The sequence below is a fragment of the Glycine soja genome, chromosome 7 (genome assembly GCF_004193775.1).
Source record: "Glycine soja cultivar W05 chromosome 7, ASM419377v2, whole genome shotgun sequence".
In the NCBI taxonomy this organism is placed as follows: Eukaryota; Viridiplantae; Streptophyta; class Magnoliopsida; order Fabales; family Fabaceae; genus Glycine; species Glycine soja.
The window spans coordinates 44,197,780-44,217,089 of NC_041008.1; the positions used below are offsets into that span (position 1 = coordinate 44,197,780).

The window sequence follows — 19,310 nt, forward strand, 5'->3', positions numbered from 1 at the left end:
ATAACTTGACACTCCACACTCGTGATATTGTTGCACTTTCGAAATTCAAGTGTCAAGTTTATGGTTTTTTTTATTTATTAAAAACTCAATGGTTTAGATTTAAATAATTTTATATTTGTTTTACACATTGTTACAATCTTAATGTTAACTTTATATTAAAAACGAGTCACATTAGCCTCACATCTACATGCATCGTCAATTAAAAAAAATACTAAAATTTATTTCCATGATGTACTATTAAGAACACAATGTTGAAGCAAATATCAATGCCCAAGCATTTGGATACCGAGTGATGTTATATCGTATTAAAAGATCTTATTAATTCTCCTAAAATTTTATAATCGACATATAAAACACAAACATTTAATAACTTCTTTTCAAAATATAACATTTAAAATCTTTGGCTACCAAATGAATGAACCATCAATTTCATTCTTAAAATATTAATGTTTCCTAAATAATCTTTAAAGTAAATAATTATATAATTAATTTCTATTAGAAATCATTCTAAATAATCTTTCAAGTATTAAAAAATCCTTCAACTTATTCCCTGAATGTTAGTAAAATGTAGAGACTAAATTAGCTTTACTAACATTGAAGACTAGTATTTAGGAGAGAGTAATACTTGAGGGATTAAGTTGATGGTTTACTCGCTACCAAATTCATTCGTATCTTCAGCATTAAATTTGGGTTTCAGCTATTACCGTTACTTTGCAACGAATTAAATAATCACACGCAAATTTCTTCAGCTATTACCACTCTAGGAATGTCAAAGTAAATTAAACCCGAAGCCCCAGCCAGTACCTACCAAAATACATAATCTAGTCAATGTTACTCTAGTAATTTTGATCTTCTCATTTGTCCTGCATTGATAACTATGCATTCAAAATTGTATACATTTGATATTTGATTTTGGTATAGCAGTGATAAGCTCTACCTAGAGTGATATGGCTGGGTTGTTTTTGGCTGTTGGCTTCAAAATCTGGATTCAGCGCACCGGAGATGAGAAAAAAATTACAACAAAGTACACAACGAATCCAGCAATAAGTATTCCCCCATATATATAAGTTTGAGAGGAGTGCACGGGGTATTTGTACTCAATTTTGCAACATCTCATATTATCCCTCTCACTGGTCAAGACATGATCAACATATCTGCAATTCACAACATTGTAAATAGCTACTAGAACAGTATCATGGGGAAAAATATCAGTTTGCTAGAATGTAAACTTTTTCCCATTTTGACAACACACACATATATATATATGGAGACGTTTTAAAATACAGGGTAACTTACTGTTCGGTGAACATGGTGCTCTGCAGAATATCTGAACTGTTCAAGTAGGCATCCTGTAACCGATGATCATATAACAGTGAAGACATATCAACAAGCAGCTCTTCAAGGCCCTGGTGTATGTATACAAATTGCAACATGTTAAGTTGTTATCACTAAAAATGCCCTCAAAATCAGGTCAAGAACTTCAATCAAGTAAAGCTTACATCCAGATATTTTTCTAAGCGATCAACTAATTCATGTGGGAAGGGTTCCGGCAAATTAGTGGTTTTCTTGTAGAACTTCTCTAACCACAGTTCAGTGTTTGACTTTTCTTTCTTTCCCTTTACTGGTTCACCAAGGGGAGTTTTCAGATACTCTGCTGCAAAAGTTTGGACAGTCTGCACAGAATTGACAGGTATCCACAATCAGGGAATCAAGTACTGGTATTTATATTAACTCCAATGAAGCATGAATTACCTCTGACGTATCACGAATTTTACGAAGCACAGAATCCACACGGGCATATATTGAGTTCCTCTGTCAACAAACAAAAAACTGATTTGAGAAATACCTCTTGGTAAATAAAAATCGTTTTGGCATATTGAGAGAGCATTCACCAAAGCAACATCTTGGAGCATTTGACTGATGTGAGATGTATTAGAGAATGGTCCAAATGGATGACAACCAGCAGCCCAAAGCCAATTCACAACAGGCCTCTCGTGTACATGAGAAGCCTTCTCATATGGTGCACTTAAACCACCAACAACTGAGGCAAGACCAGCCAATATATGCCGTTGTGCCTGAGATGGAAGAGCATGTCTTCTTTGTGTTTCCGAAACATAACTGTGGAACAAGACAATTAAGAGTGGTGTGAATTTTTGCAAAACAAAAGTGATAAATAATGATGAAACCCAAGGTAACTGAAAGTGGACTTTGAGGTGGTTTCTTTGGGTCAAATCAAGCCAAATAGACAGTCAGCATGACAAGAGAGTAAGAATTGCATTCTAAAACTAACTTATGAATTATATTACACTGCATTAGCAACATACACTCAAATAGACAGATATCAACATATTTAAAAACAAATTAAATAATCAGAATGCAATTACTTTTTTTTTTATATAAAAACAACAAAATGAAAATGATCAGAAGGTATGCATCATTGTCACTATTTATGTTGAGATGTTAAAACTTAATGGACAAAAAGGATTAGCGGTTCCACATAGAAATAAGAGATGGTTTCATACAGACTACAATAGCATAGTATGTTGCCAATTAGCCATAATAAGTGTGCAACCCATTTATTCCTTCCTCTGTTATCTACACATCAAATCATCTACAGAAGTATAAATCTTCAATTTGCAAGCACTGGATATCCAAACATCATATTTACTCACCTTAAAGGAATCTTTTCATTTTGATGCTCAAGCACAATTACAACATCATTGCTTGTCCATACCATACTTTCATCCTCCATCATAAGGTTTGGATCCACATCAGCTAGCGATAGCACAAACCTACATAGTAAAAACCATAACATTTGGCTTCAGTTTAAATTGGTTTTGAATCAAAATAATATCATCAACAACAATCAAAATACTTCTTCATTCAGCAAATGCAATATAATGCATTTCATTTTTTAAAAAAAAAAAAAAAACCCACCAAAATGAATATAATGTTCTAATCACAAGTGTTTCAATCTTTCTTTTGACATAATAGAGCTCAGCAAAAAGAAGTACATTCAAAACTTTTTCTTACAAAAGTTCAACTTTGATCAATCACTGTTGACATACAACTAAATATATTTTAGTATGTTGAGAGCTACATATAGTCAATATAATATTTTGTTTTGGGGAAACAACATTTTCCCTTTCTTTTGGGCAACCATTCTGACTCATTCAAGTAAAGTTATTTGTGCATTCCCTTTCATTTTGCAAAAGGCCACCAGATTTGGGTAACAGAGTTTACAAAGTCCAAAGTATCTAACTCCCAATTTACAAAGTGTTCTAATCAACCTAATTAAGAGAGCAGTTGGAAACAATAAAAGGAGAAAATTTTAACTTGGGTTCTATAAACCTATTAATAAATATGAATATAAAAGAACAAAGACACTATGATGTTAGAGTTGTGGTTTCAATGTACATGTATGCAAGAGATAGCAGTGTACGCACACAGGAATTACTCTAGTTCCATAAGTTGGTTGTAGATCTCCTTGTTTCTTTACTTTCTTTCTCCTTTTCTTGCTATATTTTGAGTTATAAGAAGCCCAGAGAGACTTATGCTTAAGAATAGAATCAGTTGACCCTTCAGATTCATCCATCCAATTTTGGCGGAGGAAATATTTACTTGAAAGAGACGGGTCAGACACTTCAAGCAATCCAGCAGCAAGCACATCAGCGGAACGTTCCATCTCCTGTAAAATGTGGGTTCAAGTCCATATAGAATTAGTTAAGAAAGTAATAAAATAAATTTGCATTTAGCATCTTAGATGCGGATGTATTCAATTCAGATATATCGATAGTGAACTCTGGAAGTTCTTCAGAAGATCACTTAGCCTAAAATGATAACATGAGCAGCATTGTGACTACTAAGCATTCAATTTCATCTATTTATCTAAAGGGGTTACAAAGCCATACTCATGATTCACAACTTAAAGGTTAGCGCAAATTTCTCAAATAATTACCCCATGGAAATGAAAAGAGACCACATTGCTCATATCAAATCACATGAGAAATTAAAACCAGTAGATTTAAGAAACAAGAGTACAAGGCAGCACCCACTTCTTTTAAAATAGCACCATCCAGATATGTCTTGGTATGAACATGGAAACGACCATCATTTTTGGTTTCCTGCAGGGAATGTCCACGCATAGCTTTTGAAACAGCAATTGCCAGCTTCTCATGGCGATGTAACGAATGTACACCCCCAATAATTACTAATTCTTGCCCATCGTGAAGCATGCTTTTCACCTGAGACGAAAGAACAAAAAATGTAACAGTTGCATGTTGTTCCTGTTAAATTGCACAAAATCTCAATTCAAGAAAATCCATCAGACAATTTTCAAACTAAGTTAACAAAAATTGGGAGTCTACTCTAAAGGAAATTACAAACCTCAGCCTCAATTTCTTCTATGTTAATACTGTAATTGTGACCCTTTTCCATAATGTTGTATCGATTATGATTTTGCAAGACAATTATAGGTACAAGCAGTCTTGAAGTAAGATCAACGGTTTCAAACCTGAACAAATCAATAAAAATACAATTAAACTCGAGTTAATACATCAGTGATCAGTCAACAAAGTATTTGAGTACCCTAATAATTTGCACGCGAGACACTAAACTGACAGCCTAACTTACAAAAATGTATTCAAAACTAAACAAAAGAATACAAAACTTGCATGAGATGAGGTATCAATGCTTTGGAGATGAAAAATAAGGTTCACATCATACCACAAGTTTCAAAGTTTAGGCATCTAGAATCCATCTTAGAATGTTGTGAGGGCATCAATTGGGATGTCATATATAAAATTCAAGCTGGGTGGTTGAAATGGAAAAAGGTTCAGCGTAAGCAAAGAGTTATGAACTCATGAAATTTCTAGCAGACTACAATATGATCAACTAAGCTCTAAGATAATCAATTTTGTGCAGTGAAATGCCAAAAAAAAAAAAACCCACAAAAAAGTTGGGGATACCAGCAATTGAAAAAATAATGATAGAATGCTGCATACGGAGGTTTGGCCGTGTGAGAAGACCAAATGGAATGTAAGCCAATTAAAAGAGGTTGAAGAAGACCAAACAAAACCTTAGGAGAAACTTTTTTTTTGTTATCTGCAACCTTAGGAGAAACTAATGTAAAGACCTTATACTCTTAATGGTTTTACAGAATTTGAGTTTGTTATAGAGTCCAATGGGAGGGCAAGCCCAGGTGCAATGGTCAAATTGCCCTTTGTGACCAGTCGATCATGGGTTCGAATATGGAAACAACCTCTTTGCATAAGCAAGGGGAAGACTGCATACAATGACTCTCTTCCATACCTTCACAAGTGAGGAGGCTTCTGGCACCAGGGTATGTTAGTTTTTTATGTGTAGATTCCATTTATAGTTTTTTGTGTGTAAAGTCCCTGTATTGTTGACCACAACTGAGGCCATCTCTAATGGTGCAACAAAGGTAGGGTTGCTTAACTTACTTTTGATGGACCTTACTATGCCACATCACAATTTTAAGAACTCTAACAACGTTTTACTAGAGACAGAGGTGCAGCTATCTAAAAACTTAAAATGAGTCTCATATATTACTCTACATATTTATACTCTCTATTATATTTGTTTTTATTTTAATTTTAAATTAAAATAATAATATTCTAGTCATGTTTCTCCTGCAAAAGAGTCACAGTCATTGTGCACAGCTGATAATGCTGATAATAATCTTTTATTATTTTTTGTATTCAAAAGAGAGTCGCTTGCAGCTGGCTTGATTCCTGCATCCCTCTCTTCTGGCCCTATTATGATTTTTGTATTCAAAAGAGAGTCATAGTTATTCTTACATCACTCTCCTATGTCCAACAATCAGTTTTATGGGTTTTTAAATGTTTATACAAGAAAATTCTTACACCATGGATGCCACATGTAATTGGTCCAATGGTAGGAAAGGTTCTTATAGATAAGAATATTAAGAACCTCTATTGGAGATGCTCTTAGTGGGATAAGACTTAGTAGTTGTTTTTTGCTTATAGATGACATCAGAATACCTCACATCAGGTGCAATAACATGTTCCACTGTGGTTGATACCAAAGAAGCAAGCTGCCCAAGAAAAATATCATTGCTCGATTGATGAGAAGTTGTGTGCAAACTACTAGGACGAATCACATTTTGTAATCTTGGCAGGGTTCTAGAACAGACACTTCCCTCTTCAGCTTCAATCTTACCATAAGTGCATGGCCCTGCCGAAAGGTCAATCACCACAAATCTGAATAAACAAAAAGAAGTCAGGCTAGCATGCATGTATGATGTATGGGCTAACAAATTTTTTTGTAAGATACAAGATATAAATTGGACCAGTTTTTGCCAGTAAACAACCCCTAACATTTGATTACACTCTTTCCAGAGAAGAAAGAAACTGAAGTTAACAGAAAATATGTTCAGAACCAAACTGTTTTATACCTGCCAGAGCTTAGCCAAACTTGAGTTGCACCCCCACCATTGTAACGATAACGGTAGATGTAATCTCCTTCTTGTTTTTTCATATCTTCCTCAGTTAGGTCAGGAATTTTCTCATACATTGAACTATCAAGATCAATCTCCTTATTTCTAGGATCTAATCTCACCTACAATAAAATTTAAATTAGCAGTAAAAAAGATAAAAACAAAATAGAATTACCACAATAGTAGGGAATTATGACACTGAACAAGCAGGAAGAATGAAGAACCTATGGATTCAGTTACTCACATTTCCTCCATTAGTAGTTAGTGACTTAGTGAAAGCTAACTTATCAATTATATTACGTGTTACTAACAGTAAATATAAATTTAACATCAACTGAACTTGTAGAATTGCTTTTTTTGGTATTCAACGGAGCTAAAAGCCCAAGGAAAAGAAACAACATAGGAACTATACAAGGAGACACAGCTCCAACAGAATCAAAAAATAGCAGTTGGCCCAAAAACGATGGCACCTGCTGAAACATCACAAGGTCCTCCTCCATATGACAAGCACTATTGGCCAGGGCACCAGCACACTTGTTGAACTTGTAGAATTTAAAGTAAGGTATATTTAACATTTGGCAACTAAAGATATTAATTGTACCTTGTCAAAGTTTACAATGAATATTGCACTTGGCACTGGTCTATCCATCTCTGTGACAGAAGATCCCACACTGTCCGTGTCAAATATGTAGGAGTACAGCCTTTGAAATACTGGCTCCACAGCTGTTGCCTCAACTTCAAACAAAGGTACCTCCCTTCCAAATTCAGTCTGCAAGTTGTGGTAAACTTTAAAAAGTGCTATGTCCAATCAAAACAGAAGAAAATGGCATAAAAAAAGAAAGGAAAAACGGTTACCTCTCTTGCTTTTCCTGCAGGAACCATTGCCTCTTTCAGTTCTTTCTCAAGTGCTATCAGTTCAGGCTGTCCAGCCTACAGCGACAATTAATTTTAAATTGTCTTGGTTAATCCACAATATTTCTAAAGTAAAATTTGATTTCGATGCATAGCCAGGTGACAATTTTTGACTAGGCTTATTGCATTCATCTAACAAAAGTTCATATTTCATTCCTCTCTCGGCCGTACAAGGCTGGCAATTCAATCTTGACTATTTTTTTTCAAGTATAGAAATACAGACATGATGAAACTTTCATTAGTTGTTACATGGCTGTAACTTTTTACTTTATAATATGCAGTTCAGGAAAGCAACTAGGATCTCCTTCAATGAAGGTATTCTGCATTTAAGCACCAATTAACTATTTCACAACTAAGTCCTATGCTAAAACATTTCAATTTCGAACCAAAATATCGTCTATCAGAACTCCACTGATCCGAGAAACTCATCCTTCCCAAACCAGAGTTAAACTGTATCCACCAAGCTCAAGCTTGAGAACTACATTTCACTTTCAAACCAATTCAATCAACTAGCAAATAGGAAAAATAACACATACAAGCGCCAACGAACCAAATAGCACACAAAAAGAGTACAAGGCGTGCTAAACGGGACTTACAGGAAACGCATTATAGACCATGTGATGCTCAATATCAAGCAGCTCCCCAGTCTCCAGACACGAAGGTCTGTGAACTGGAAAGCTAGTTTTCAGAAACTGTTCCAATCGATGCGCATCGATGTTGTATCTATAGCCTCCGTCTCCGCTAAAACCAATCAGAACCACGTTCACTTCCAGCGGAACTTGAAACGGAACCTACACGAACCACAGACACATGCATTCACACATCAATTAATTGGATAGTGATTTTGATTTTTGTGTTGACGGAAAAAGAAAAATGACCTCGGCGCGAGAGTGAAGCATGCGGCGAACGTCGGATCGGACGCTGTCTCGTACGTCGTGGAAGGCTCCGTGGTGCCACTGAGGGTGACTGGATTCTCTCTTGAAGGCTTGAGGTGCCGAATCGGACTGAGTCAAGAGGAGACTCAGCAGGGCGAGTAGGAATGAACGAGGCGCCATTACCTCGCTCGGATTTACTGATTCGGTTGAGGAATGTAGGGAATTGTTTTTGTTGTGACTGAAATGTGAACATGTGTTGCTGCAACAGCAAGATGATGAGGAATTAGTTAGCCATGGGTGAAGCTCGCGCAACGTTACTCACTGTGCCTGGGACTCGATGGCTGTTAATGTCAACAACGATTTTCCCAGAATGTCCCTGAACGACTATCGTAATGATGATTTGGACTCAATACCTTTCTTGTATTCTAGATCGGGCTGGCCCGGTCTATTCTATATATTCATACTAATATATTAGTCCATTGAAATATGAAGCTCCATTAATTTTGTTTTGCTGTATTAAGTTTTAATAGTTTTATTTTATTTTTTTTATGTTTTTGAAATTTTTATTTTGATTATTTTTATTTTCTGTTTTGCTGATTTGGACTCAACGATTTTTTTTTTAGTCTTAAAATGATTAATTTAACATTGTAGGGGTTTTCAACTGTCATTATGTAAATTCCAAATGATGAAGAACATGTATGCTGAAATCTATCAAACAACACAAAGTTGCAAAGCATGAATTAATTATTTTAAAATTTAAAAGTTAACAAAATACTAATGTTGTTGATGAAAAATTTGAAAAAGGATCAAAATGAAACTCTTTAAAAACATAAAAGACCTAATGAAACTTTTAAAATTTGATGTACTAAAACGAAAAATACTAAAAATAATAATAAATCAAGAGTGACATTTAATCTTCCAAAAATTAAATTTAACCATATCCTTCTTACTTAAAGTAAAATTGTATAAATTCTTAATCGTCATTTTCAACAAAGCATTATATCAAACATAGAAAAATCAGACATTTATCCTAAATACTAAGGAAAATCAGATCTCAGATAAAAAAAAAAAAATCAAATACATTGTGTCACAATATATGTAGGCTCAATCTCAAGTCCAATTACAAATAGATCCAATTAGTAGTGAGAATGGATAAAACTTCATTTAGCTAGCCGTAGTAACGGTCTCTTCAATGTTGATAACAATAGTGAAAATATTATTTAATGCAAAAAAAATCTATACTTAACACACGAATGAAGGTGGAATACAATGGTGCATCCACACTTAATGAGGGGGTGCATTTCGCTTTAAAAGAAATACATATAAAGATTAATGTATACACATTAACCAATTATTCCCCCCTCCCCCGTAATTTTATATATTTGAACCTCCTAACTTTAATTTTTTTACTTCTCTTATGATACTAATTTTTAATTTTATTTTTTAAATAGATCATCCTGCCTGACTTAAGGTCCTAGGTCCACCACTAGTGGGGTAGCTTGTTGGTTGTATGAAGGGACAACTTAATACAATAAATAAATGATTTTGTGAATGAAATAGATCAATAGAAAAAAAAAAAACTTATAAGGAGCATAGGATTGGCATGGGAACTAACATCTCTTAGAAGATGAATAACAATGCATGAACATGTTGTGATGGATATTTATTCATGTAAGTGAAGTGAATAATTACATGGAAGATGCAAGTTAAGGCTAGCATATGTGCAGGCATGTGTACCCGCACCCGCCCTAAGTTTGACGAGAAAAAAATCAAGTTGATTGGGGTCAGATTAGGTTTTCCTCGCTTGTGAAAGTTGAGGGTAAGGTTGGGTATTGTGATCCCCACTTTGTATTCGCCTCTGTCCCGTTACTAATATACCCTAATACATGTCCCTGGATTTTTCCCACTGTTGACCCCAATCATGCAACATTCCTCTTATTGCCAATCCTTCATACTTATATCCTTAGTGCTTTTTGTGTTCTGCTCGTTCATGCTCTAATTGCTTTACTTCATCGTGACAGTCATGACACCCCTCCATTGCAAATTCATGGAAGTCACATCCCTTTGTCACAACAACTTCCATATTCTCTAATCCTTTTCTCGCGAAACACTTTCATTTGTTGCTGCTTCTATCTTTACTTCATCGTACTTGCATAAATTTGTAAGTAAATACCCACCCCCATACTTAGTCCTAATATGCAGGTAATTATCTTCTCTGGTTACAAATGTTTTTGCAAATACATGTTGGATCCGAGTAAATTTTGTCATTCTTACGTGCAGCTGGTTTTGGTACTAATAAGGTTTAGTACACCTTGTACTTAATGCATTTATTAATAAAATCATTTGGCTATTTCAAAAAAACTGTGAATAGTAGAGTTGGTAAATTGGGTCATCCAGTTGGACTTCCCTGAGCCCACGAATATGGGCTAGTCTGGCTCAACCTAAATTTCCTTTGAGCTGCCATTTTTTTTAGGGGAGTTGGTATTTACTCTCCCCCATATAAACACTTTTTAAAGATGTCTACGAAACATACTTTAGTTTAAGTAATAAGTCAAATTCTCTATACTACAAGAATAAAAAGAGAACAAACAATTTATAAGGAAAATAAATAAATAAAACTATATATCTTGAACACCGTCGTTCGTATGAAATTGAAGTGCTAACTTGTTTGTTCTTCATTGTGCCAGCTTTATTTTACATCTTATCTTATATGAACAGATTAGACAACACTTTCAAGTTTTAATCCAACATTATAAAATTGAAATTTTATTTATTTACTTATTTTCGTTGACCCAAATAGCACTTAGATTTCAACTTTAAGATACTTCTTAATTACGGGTCTAACTTGCAGATGTACACTACAGTCTACACATGAATTTTCCATATAATTTGTTGTAAAATAACTTTGAATTCAATCAACATGCTGTTCGATTAGCTATGTTCAGCCAAAAAAACAAACAAATAAATAAAATCCAGTATTTCGGGTAAAACTATAAGGTTAGAAAAGGGAATAAGATATTTTTGTATTTATTTTTTTCCTCTTTATGAATAAATTTCTAATAATATGTTATAACTTAATAAATTCTCGTGCCTCAAGAATGATGTCGGTACCAGAAGCCATATGTGCCATAGAAATGACATATTATAGCCAGGTACCTACCAATGCTTCAGGTATCGGTACAGTTGCCAAAAACTCGTACAAGACTGCTTACAGTGATACAAGTCAGTGATCGAGAGCGCTTCGAATTGAAAGTGTCGGGTCTAGCACTGTGCCTCTGGAAATAAGGTCGTGATTTAAGAATAAAACAATAACGGATATATCATCATGAAAATGGCGTCGAACTTTCTTGTCAATCTTACGGAGGTCTGAATATCGCATTTCTCGTTTTCTTGCTGCTTCATGGAGAGCAGCCTTGATAAGTCTCTTGGCACTACCCTGCAGTAACACAATTGTAGTACAATAGCAACGCAAGGAAGAATAACAAAGAATTCAATAAAACAGGCTTCTTGAATAACAACGAAATAACACAATGTCATCATGATTCCCTTTTTAATAAGCATAGAATATGGAAAGGACCACAGAGAGAGAGAGAGAGGTGAGTGTGTGGGGGGAGTGATTTGAATTTTCATACAAGTCAAATGCTGGGAGATGAGCTAGGCCTCATTTGAATAAACTTTTCCATAAACACTTGTAAAAAGAAAATAATTTTTTTTCCCATAAATTAAATTCAACTAATGCACCTCAGATTTTGGAGAAGTTAGATGAGACCTATAAAAGTTAAGTGCAAAAATTGATTTTAACTTGTGGGAGAATCTCGATTCAATATACCTTTTAATTTTCTTCTCGTATAAATAATGTTTATGAAGAAATTTATTCAAATGGGACCTCAGTATTACCACCTTGTGAAGCAAAATTAGCAGAAATATTCAATAATAATAAATTACAAAAAGAATAACTTACTGAAAGGTAAGAATGTAGGAAACAAACTCATCATAGGAATTGTATTAATGAATAAACTATCATATTAAAAGCTACAGTGATGATCAAATAAATATCTGAACATCATAAAATGTAAGATCGAATTGGAATATGGCAACTTCTTGATAAAGGAATTAAGGAACATACATGACTTGTAAAGCTTAAGACTTCAGATAAAGTACAGACACTACTTATTACTGCATCCACTAGTCATGCACTTCTATTGTTCTACACACTATCAAATCAACCAAAAGCAGTAATCTTCAATCTCTCATGTCAGAATCAGATAGAGACATGATGAAATTACGGATCAAAGTTGTAGGGGGGATTTTCCAATCTTGTCCCGACCAACATGTAAAGCATGTAATAAATATTATAGGTCCTTCACATTACTAATGCTAATAAACAGGACTAGCCCTCATCCAATTTTTTATGCAACCACTGGGCTCAATTAGCCGCCCCCCCCAGCCATGCATTTTATGGCCAGACGAGGAAACAACCATTACAGAAATAAGTACAACAAGAAAATCCAAACATGGAAGAAAGAGTCTTACCGCATGTGGATTGCTGTTTACAATATCCACAGCTTTCTCGTTACTCAAATGCTCCCATAAACCATCAGATGCAAATATAAGGAAGGAATCATTTGGTTGGAGAGCATGAGAAAGAATAGTGGGATTAGCACTCAAGATAGGCATGTTCATCGGTTCAGGAAGTCTGAATTTTGCATTAAGTGGTTCTCGGTTAAACTGTGCATGCTTCAAATATACATCACCTATAGATCTAGAAACCTGCACCAAATACAGTTAGTGAAGTGTTTGTCTATAAAAAATTTGGAGCATGTAAGTAAAACAGATAAACAAAATAATTACAGCAGAACCTTGGGAGAATTAATGAACCATTAACTAATAAAATATATATGACTTCAGCAGTAAAATAGTGTTGAGAATTAAACTGGAAAGTATATATTGACCGTCTTTCATAAGACCATTGCTTTTATTATTATTAACACACTAATGCATTACAAATCAAACGTACAAAAAAATAGAATATTCTATGCCAAATATAAATAGTTTGCTTCCATTTATGGTTTGGTTTTAATCACACAAATCAGGGACTGAACCATTAACCATACATGCCCACACCCAAAGTGTCTGTATGCCACAATACCTAATCAAAATAACAAATTAAAATGATTAAGACTTGTGTAAGTATGGGATTTGGTACATACAAACAGGAGCAGGGTCTAATTTTAAGCACCAACCAATAACTTCACAAGGGAATAGGGGACAATTACAATCTTCTTATAGGAAGTCAGCCTGATAATGTTTTTAAAGGAACTCTGGTGAAAAACATTGCAGAAGATTAAGATAGTACGGGATTGAGGAATAAGAAGCTTCTTTAAAAAATATAATTGGATCGATAATTCATCATGAATAATACATATGATACAGTAGAAAATGTACAAGAAACAGTAAAAGAACAATTATAATATATGACTTTGGCTTTACAGTTTACATGTGTTGGGCCTGTTAACATATACGGATTCAGAAATCATAAACCACCTGTGAGATACACATGAAACATGTGTAATCATTAAGACCATCATACTTGCATAGATCATATGTAGCATTCAATTTTAACAAACAGAAAACTGGCCTTTCAGGGCACAGTTTAAGTAGCTTCCAACACCTTTCAGCATCAATATCTACGTCTCTTCCACATAGCATAGCACTTTCAAGAATGGAAAACAAAAGAGAATATAATGAATTAATAAATGCTTGGCCATGTTTATGCTAGCACTTCTTTTCATGTGTGAAAGATGAGAATTTCTGACTTCTGAGAGGACACAAGCATATACATTACCTGAATAATGCCTTTTACTCTCCACACTCCATGTTTGAGGACAACAATTTGGGGATCATGAGGATGTAATTCTTTAAGTTCCTGCCTAACAGCCTCAAGATTTGCATTGTGTTCTGTAGACAGCTGAATTGCAGCCATACCTCCAGTGTTGCCAACTTTCTTACCCAATACAACACGGGAATCTCCAGCGTTTGCCACAAAGAGTGTCTGCTGAAATATCACTCCAACTAGACAACAGGTCCCAGCACTTGCAATATGAGGTCGAGCATTCCACGAGCCTGACACGAGGGCCATGTACCCCTCTTCTGTTTGGCGAAATGCTCTTTCGATTGTCTCAGTTGTCACAACCCCGCGTGACTCAGCTGATATTGCTGCACAGACAAGAAATCTAAGACAGCTAGATAAGAAGCATTCCTTTACCAACAGAAAAAGACAAAGAGGAACCAACCCCAACACTCATACCCCATGAAGGAACCAAAATTGAAGGTAGAATGCTCCACATCAAAACCATGGGCCTTCAACACAAAAAAAGTCAAGAGACCCAAACACTTTACTAATTACAACATTATGTGCCAAACAATCCCGAATCCGTTCCCATTAGAAGAAAAGCTAATAAAAAGTTCTACACAATTCACCTATTAAAACCGATTCATAATAAAAAACGAACACAAACCATTAAAAGAAAGAAAGAAAGAAAGAAAAGCTTATAAACAGTATTGCCCTGCATGCTAACTGTGTACTTGGTAACTGGGAAATCTCAGACTCAAAAGACCAATAAGAAAAATAAAAGTATAAAAAGTACTTTTAAAAAAGGTTCACGAAAAAGCGAATTGATGAAAACCACTGGTAACAGTTACTACTACTACTGCTACTCGTGATTCATGAGGATACAATCAAGCTAAAAACGTGGCCACATTAAATCCACACCACAACAACCGTGGAAGTAAATAAATAAATAAATAAAAACGAAACTGTGGGTATAAAGTGGGGGGTTCCGAATGAAGAACCTTGAAAATGGCGAAACAAGTGATCGCAAACGTATCTTGAGGCGTCGGGTCCTCCGTGACCGTCGTAGATGCCGACGAAGGTGCCGAGAGGACCAGACTCGATCTGGCTCTGGTCTTCGAGAACCTGGTTGGCCTGAACGACAGCCATGGAGAAATCACCGGAGCCATATTTTCCGAAGTCGCGGAACCAGAGCAAGCCGTCTTTGCCTTCTCTTCCGATAACTCCGATGGAATCGATTCGATCAGCATCGCGGCCAAACGGCTTCCAACACAGCGAGAACAGATTCATCAATGCCTGGAGCATACCACATCTCTCGGAAACCCTAACCCTAACGTCCCCAACGCCGGAACCGCCAGCCTCGCTCCGATCCGAGAGAGAGAGAGAGAGAGAGAGAGAGAGAGAGAGAGAACGCGGAGCTTATGAAGGAAGGGGAATAAGGGAAAAAGTAAAAAAAGAAAAGAAGGGGTGTCGAAGCGCAGGATAAGGAAGGGGCGCACGTTAGCGAGAGGTGGTGGCGGGGTGTGTTCGGTGGTAGAGGAACATGAACGGGCTTATTCTTGTGGGGAGAGGATGGTGTGGGGAAGACTCTGTTTGCTGATGTTATTTTCAATGCCTTCCCTTTTTTCCTTTTTCAAAAACACCAAAATTGATAGTTGGGTTGGTACAAACACGTTCTTCTTCAGTTTCGTGTCTTTGGGAGAATTTTCGCTGAGCATGCTTTCAGCATCTTATTTTGATTTATGAATTAAATACATCTTTTTCTTTATATTTTCTTAGTCTTAATTTGATATATTTATCTGACTACTTTTTCAATTTAATGTTAAGTAATTTTGAAATAAATTATTATGTGAAAAAAATGATACACTTTGAGTGTTCTTTTTTTCTCAGGTGATTCTTATTTTTTTTGTTGTTATGGTGTTAATTTTTGTATGGTCTTTTTTATGTGAAAAAAATAATTACATACTTATTAAGGAAATTAATTTATGAAATTTTTTCAATTCCATGTAAAAAAAATATTTTTTTCTTCTAAATTATCCTTTAAAATTTGATTTCAAACATAAATCACTTATTAAATGAAAGATATTTTAAATATAATTTCATTAAATAAGACAAAAAAAAATTATAATTTACTTATATTTAACACTAAAATACAATAAGTTTTTTTTGTTATAAAAGAGGCCCGAAGAAGTAATTTGCAGTAATTTTGTAATAATTTTACGATATTACGAATATAGTAATGATAACATTTAACTTAAAATACACATTACTGTTTAATAAACAAAATCAAAACAAGTTAAACTAGTTTTGTAATAAAATCAAATTGAAAATATATATTACTTTTTTTTGCCTTTTTGAAACTATGCGAATACTCAAACTTTTATTTGTGGTTCTTTTTTTCTTGTATTTATATTTTTTGTTTTTTCATTACTATTTTTTAAGGTTTATTTTGCCTACAAAAGGAGGCACATCCCACCTTTTTTCAACACTTACAAGTGTTGCTGAATAGAAAATAGAAAATTAATATCCTCGTTCATTAATTGAATTGAGAAACTAATATTATAATATCTCCATCCTAAAATATATAGGCAAATTTTCGTATGTGATCCATGTAATAAAAAGAAAAGAGAGATAGAGAAAATATTTGTGGTCTTTTTGTTGTTGTTTGTGGAAATAATTGTTTTATTAAGTCTCAGATGATCTAGCATTTAGTTTTGATGGCAACAAAAAAGAGTATAAGATTGATAATTTAAGTATAATATGAAGACTAACAATGTTTGGTATGACAAATCATTTCAAGTAAACTGTCCCACAAGACTGCTTACCTTTGTGTTGGTATCTACAAGTATAATCTATTTAGTTCCTTTAGAGTGTGTTTGGATAGAAAATTTTAACTGAGTAAAGTAATTTATCAGAGAATTTGAATTTCTATACTTTAGAATTCATTGTTTGGATGTTTTTTATGAAGAATTTAAAATTTTAGAATTTTAAAACAGAATTTTAAATAACTAAATTTTGGAATTTCAATTTCCTTCTAAAAGGTTAGAAATTGAAATTATGTTCTTACAGTCTTCTTCAAGAAACACCGTTTGAGCTCTTAAAATATCGATCGGGTGTGAACATAGAGGAACACTATAACTAGCACACCAACCATATCTTCTCTTTTTTTTCATTCATTTTTTTCATCCTCATAATTTTAATTTTTTTATCCAAACACAAAATTTTAAAAATAAAAGAATTTCAATTGAAGTATTTGAAATTCTTAGAATTTAAAATTTCTCATAATTTTAAATTTCTCCTTTCTCCATCCAAACATACTGTTAAAGAATTGTCTTTAGACTTAGAGGTTTCATTTGAAAACGTATGCAAGAATCATTCAAAAGAAGAAGAAGTAACAAGAGAGAGATGAAGAACATTATTACCTCATAAAGGAGTGAACACAAGGCTAGAGCTTAAATAAAAGATGAATACATATATTGACAAAGAAACACACATTTAGAAAATAAAAACAATATTTACATAATAAGGAAGTACGGATTGAAGTCATACATATATTAGAAGAGTTTGAAAAATAGAGCGAGAGTGAAAATATTAACACATTACTACAACTTAAAAACTTATAATGAGTTTTCTAAACGAGTATATAAGAATTGATGTAGATATCAATTTTTAATATAACCTACTTTGAAATTATTGTCAGAAGTTTCAAGATATGAAAAAGACGTTAACATTTTAAATTGATTATACGAAGAATCAATCTATAGTATATTTTGCATATACCTCTATGTGCATGATCTATAAAGTTTTGTCAGGGATTTAGAAAATTTTGAAGGCATCCACATTTTAGATTGATTGATAAAAAACTAATTTAGAAATTACTTTTTACATTGATTCTTAATATAATCATTCCAGTTTTTTTTATATTATAGTCATAATTGAAGTATAATGTTTGTCCCAATATTTAAAAAATGTTATTGCCGTCAAAGTGTTCTCGATGAACTCGAGAGAGAACTGAGTTAATAAATTTTTTGTTTGTTAATACACTCTAATTTTTTTTATATGATAAATATAACAATATATAAAAATCTTGATTAAAAAGAGAGAAAAAACCAACAATTAAAATCTCTATAATTCATTTTTATAGTGATTCTCTGAGTTCTTGTGCATGTGTCCGATCCCTAGGTAACCCACTTGAAGATTTCATTATCTTTCAAATTCTTCACTGTAACAAAGTATTTTTATTTACATATTGGGATCCATCACCCTTTATGTTTGAGTTTCTCAAGGATCAAGATATATCACACTCTTATTCTTATAAGGTTTGCCTCACCTTTTTAAAAAGTTTAGACAAAGAATATAAGAATTCACTTCTGAATTTAGAGAAAATGTTACAAATTGAAGTACTAGAAGATTTCTCAATAATATCATAATTATTAACAAGATCTTTAAAAAAAAGCATCATATTTTAAATTAAAATGATAAATAGTTATAGGCAAAAATTTTGTAAACTATTGTAGGAATCATTTTCAAAAGATGTAACTCTTCAAAACACACTTTAAGGTACAATTTTAAATTTATGATTTTAAATTTTAAATTTTAAATTTATGGTAATCGATTACATGATGTGATAATTGATTACATTGATTCCAGAACTTGAAAAACAAAATTAACGCTTTTAAAAGAAACTTAAAGACTTTATTTAATTTAATCAATTGACTAAATATGCTTATTGAAAAAACCTTTTAATAATTTAATTTAAGTCTCAAATCTTCTCATTGTTGGACTTATTTGTGTAAAAGATTCTTCATGTTAGTTTGTTTTTGTCTTTCTGTCATGTCATTTGCTTTTAGTATCATCAAAACTTACAACATTACATAACCACATTTACCACTCATACACTACATTATTTTTCTAGTAACCATATAAATTTATAATATTAGAAATATTTTTTGTACTAGCTAGTAAATGAGAAATGATGCACAAATTCTTCGTGAAAGTGAGTATTCTATTAATACTATGATCGTATAGTAACAAGAATTGAGAAATAGATGTTAATTATTTTCTCTCTCCCTAGCTTCCGAAGATAACATTTAACTATGGAAAACAAATGATGTACATAAAATGCATGAGAGATATACAGAGTGAGAGAAAATTAAGTGGGCAAGTGCAAGAAGCTCACAAGCAAAAGAACTTA

General features: G+C 33.5%; 2 protein-coding genes across 4 annotated transcripts; both read right to left on the reverse strand.

The window, feature by feature from the left end:
- Positions 1–706: 706 nt before the first annotated feature.
- LOC114419957 lies at positions 707–8,671 on the reverse strand. The gene is made up of 15 exons (XM_028385782.1): positions 8,269–8,671; positions 7,987–8,181; positions 7,334–7,408; positions 7,080–7,247; positions 6,437–6,600; positions 6,024–6,242; positions 4,387–4,513; positions 4,056–4,244; positions 3,447–3,688; positions 2,673–2,792; positions 1,893–2,118; positions 1,753–1,812; positions 1,500–1,673; positions 1,297–1,406; positions 707–1,154 (listed from the first exon to the last, which is right to left on the reverse strand). The coding sequence occupies exons 1-15, from the start codon at positions 8,443–8,445 to the stop codon at positions 989–991; spliced, it is 2,412 nt and encodes an 803-aa protein (XP_028241583.1). The 5' UTR covers positions 8,446–8,671; the 3' UTR covers positions 707–988.
- A 2,470-nt stretch (positions 8,672–11,141) lies between these two features.
- On the reverse strand, positions 11,142–15,829 carry LOC114419958 (probable protein phosphatase 2C 42). 3 transcript variants are annotated; one of them, XM_028385783.1, is made up of 4 exons: positions 15,118–15,829; positions 14,111–14,481; positions 12,799–13,035; positions 11,142–11,701 (listed from the first exon to the last, which is right to left on the reverse strand). In XM_028385783.1, exons 1-4 carry the CDS (start codon positions 15,419–15,421, stop codon positions 11,489–11,491), a joined length of 1,125 nt encoding a protein of 374 aa, XP_028241584.1. In that variant the 5' UTR covers positions 15,422–15,829; the 3' UTR covers positions 11,142–11,488. The 3 variants fall into 3 exon arrangements, with proteins under 3 accessions (XP_028241584.1, XP_028241586.1, XP_028241585.1); XM_028385785.1 differs by having other exon boundaries at positions 14,111–14,498; positions 15,118–15,270; XM_028385784.1 differs by lacking the exon at positions 15,118–15,829 and adding an exon at positions 14,573–15,089.
- Between the last annotated feature and the right edge of the window lie 3,481 nt (positions 15,830–19,310).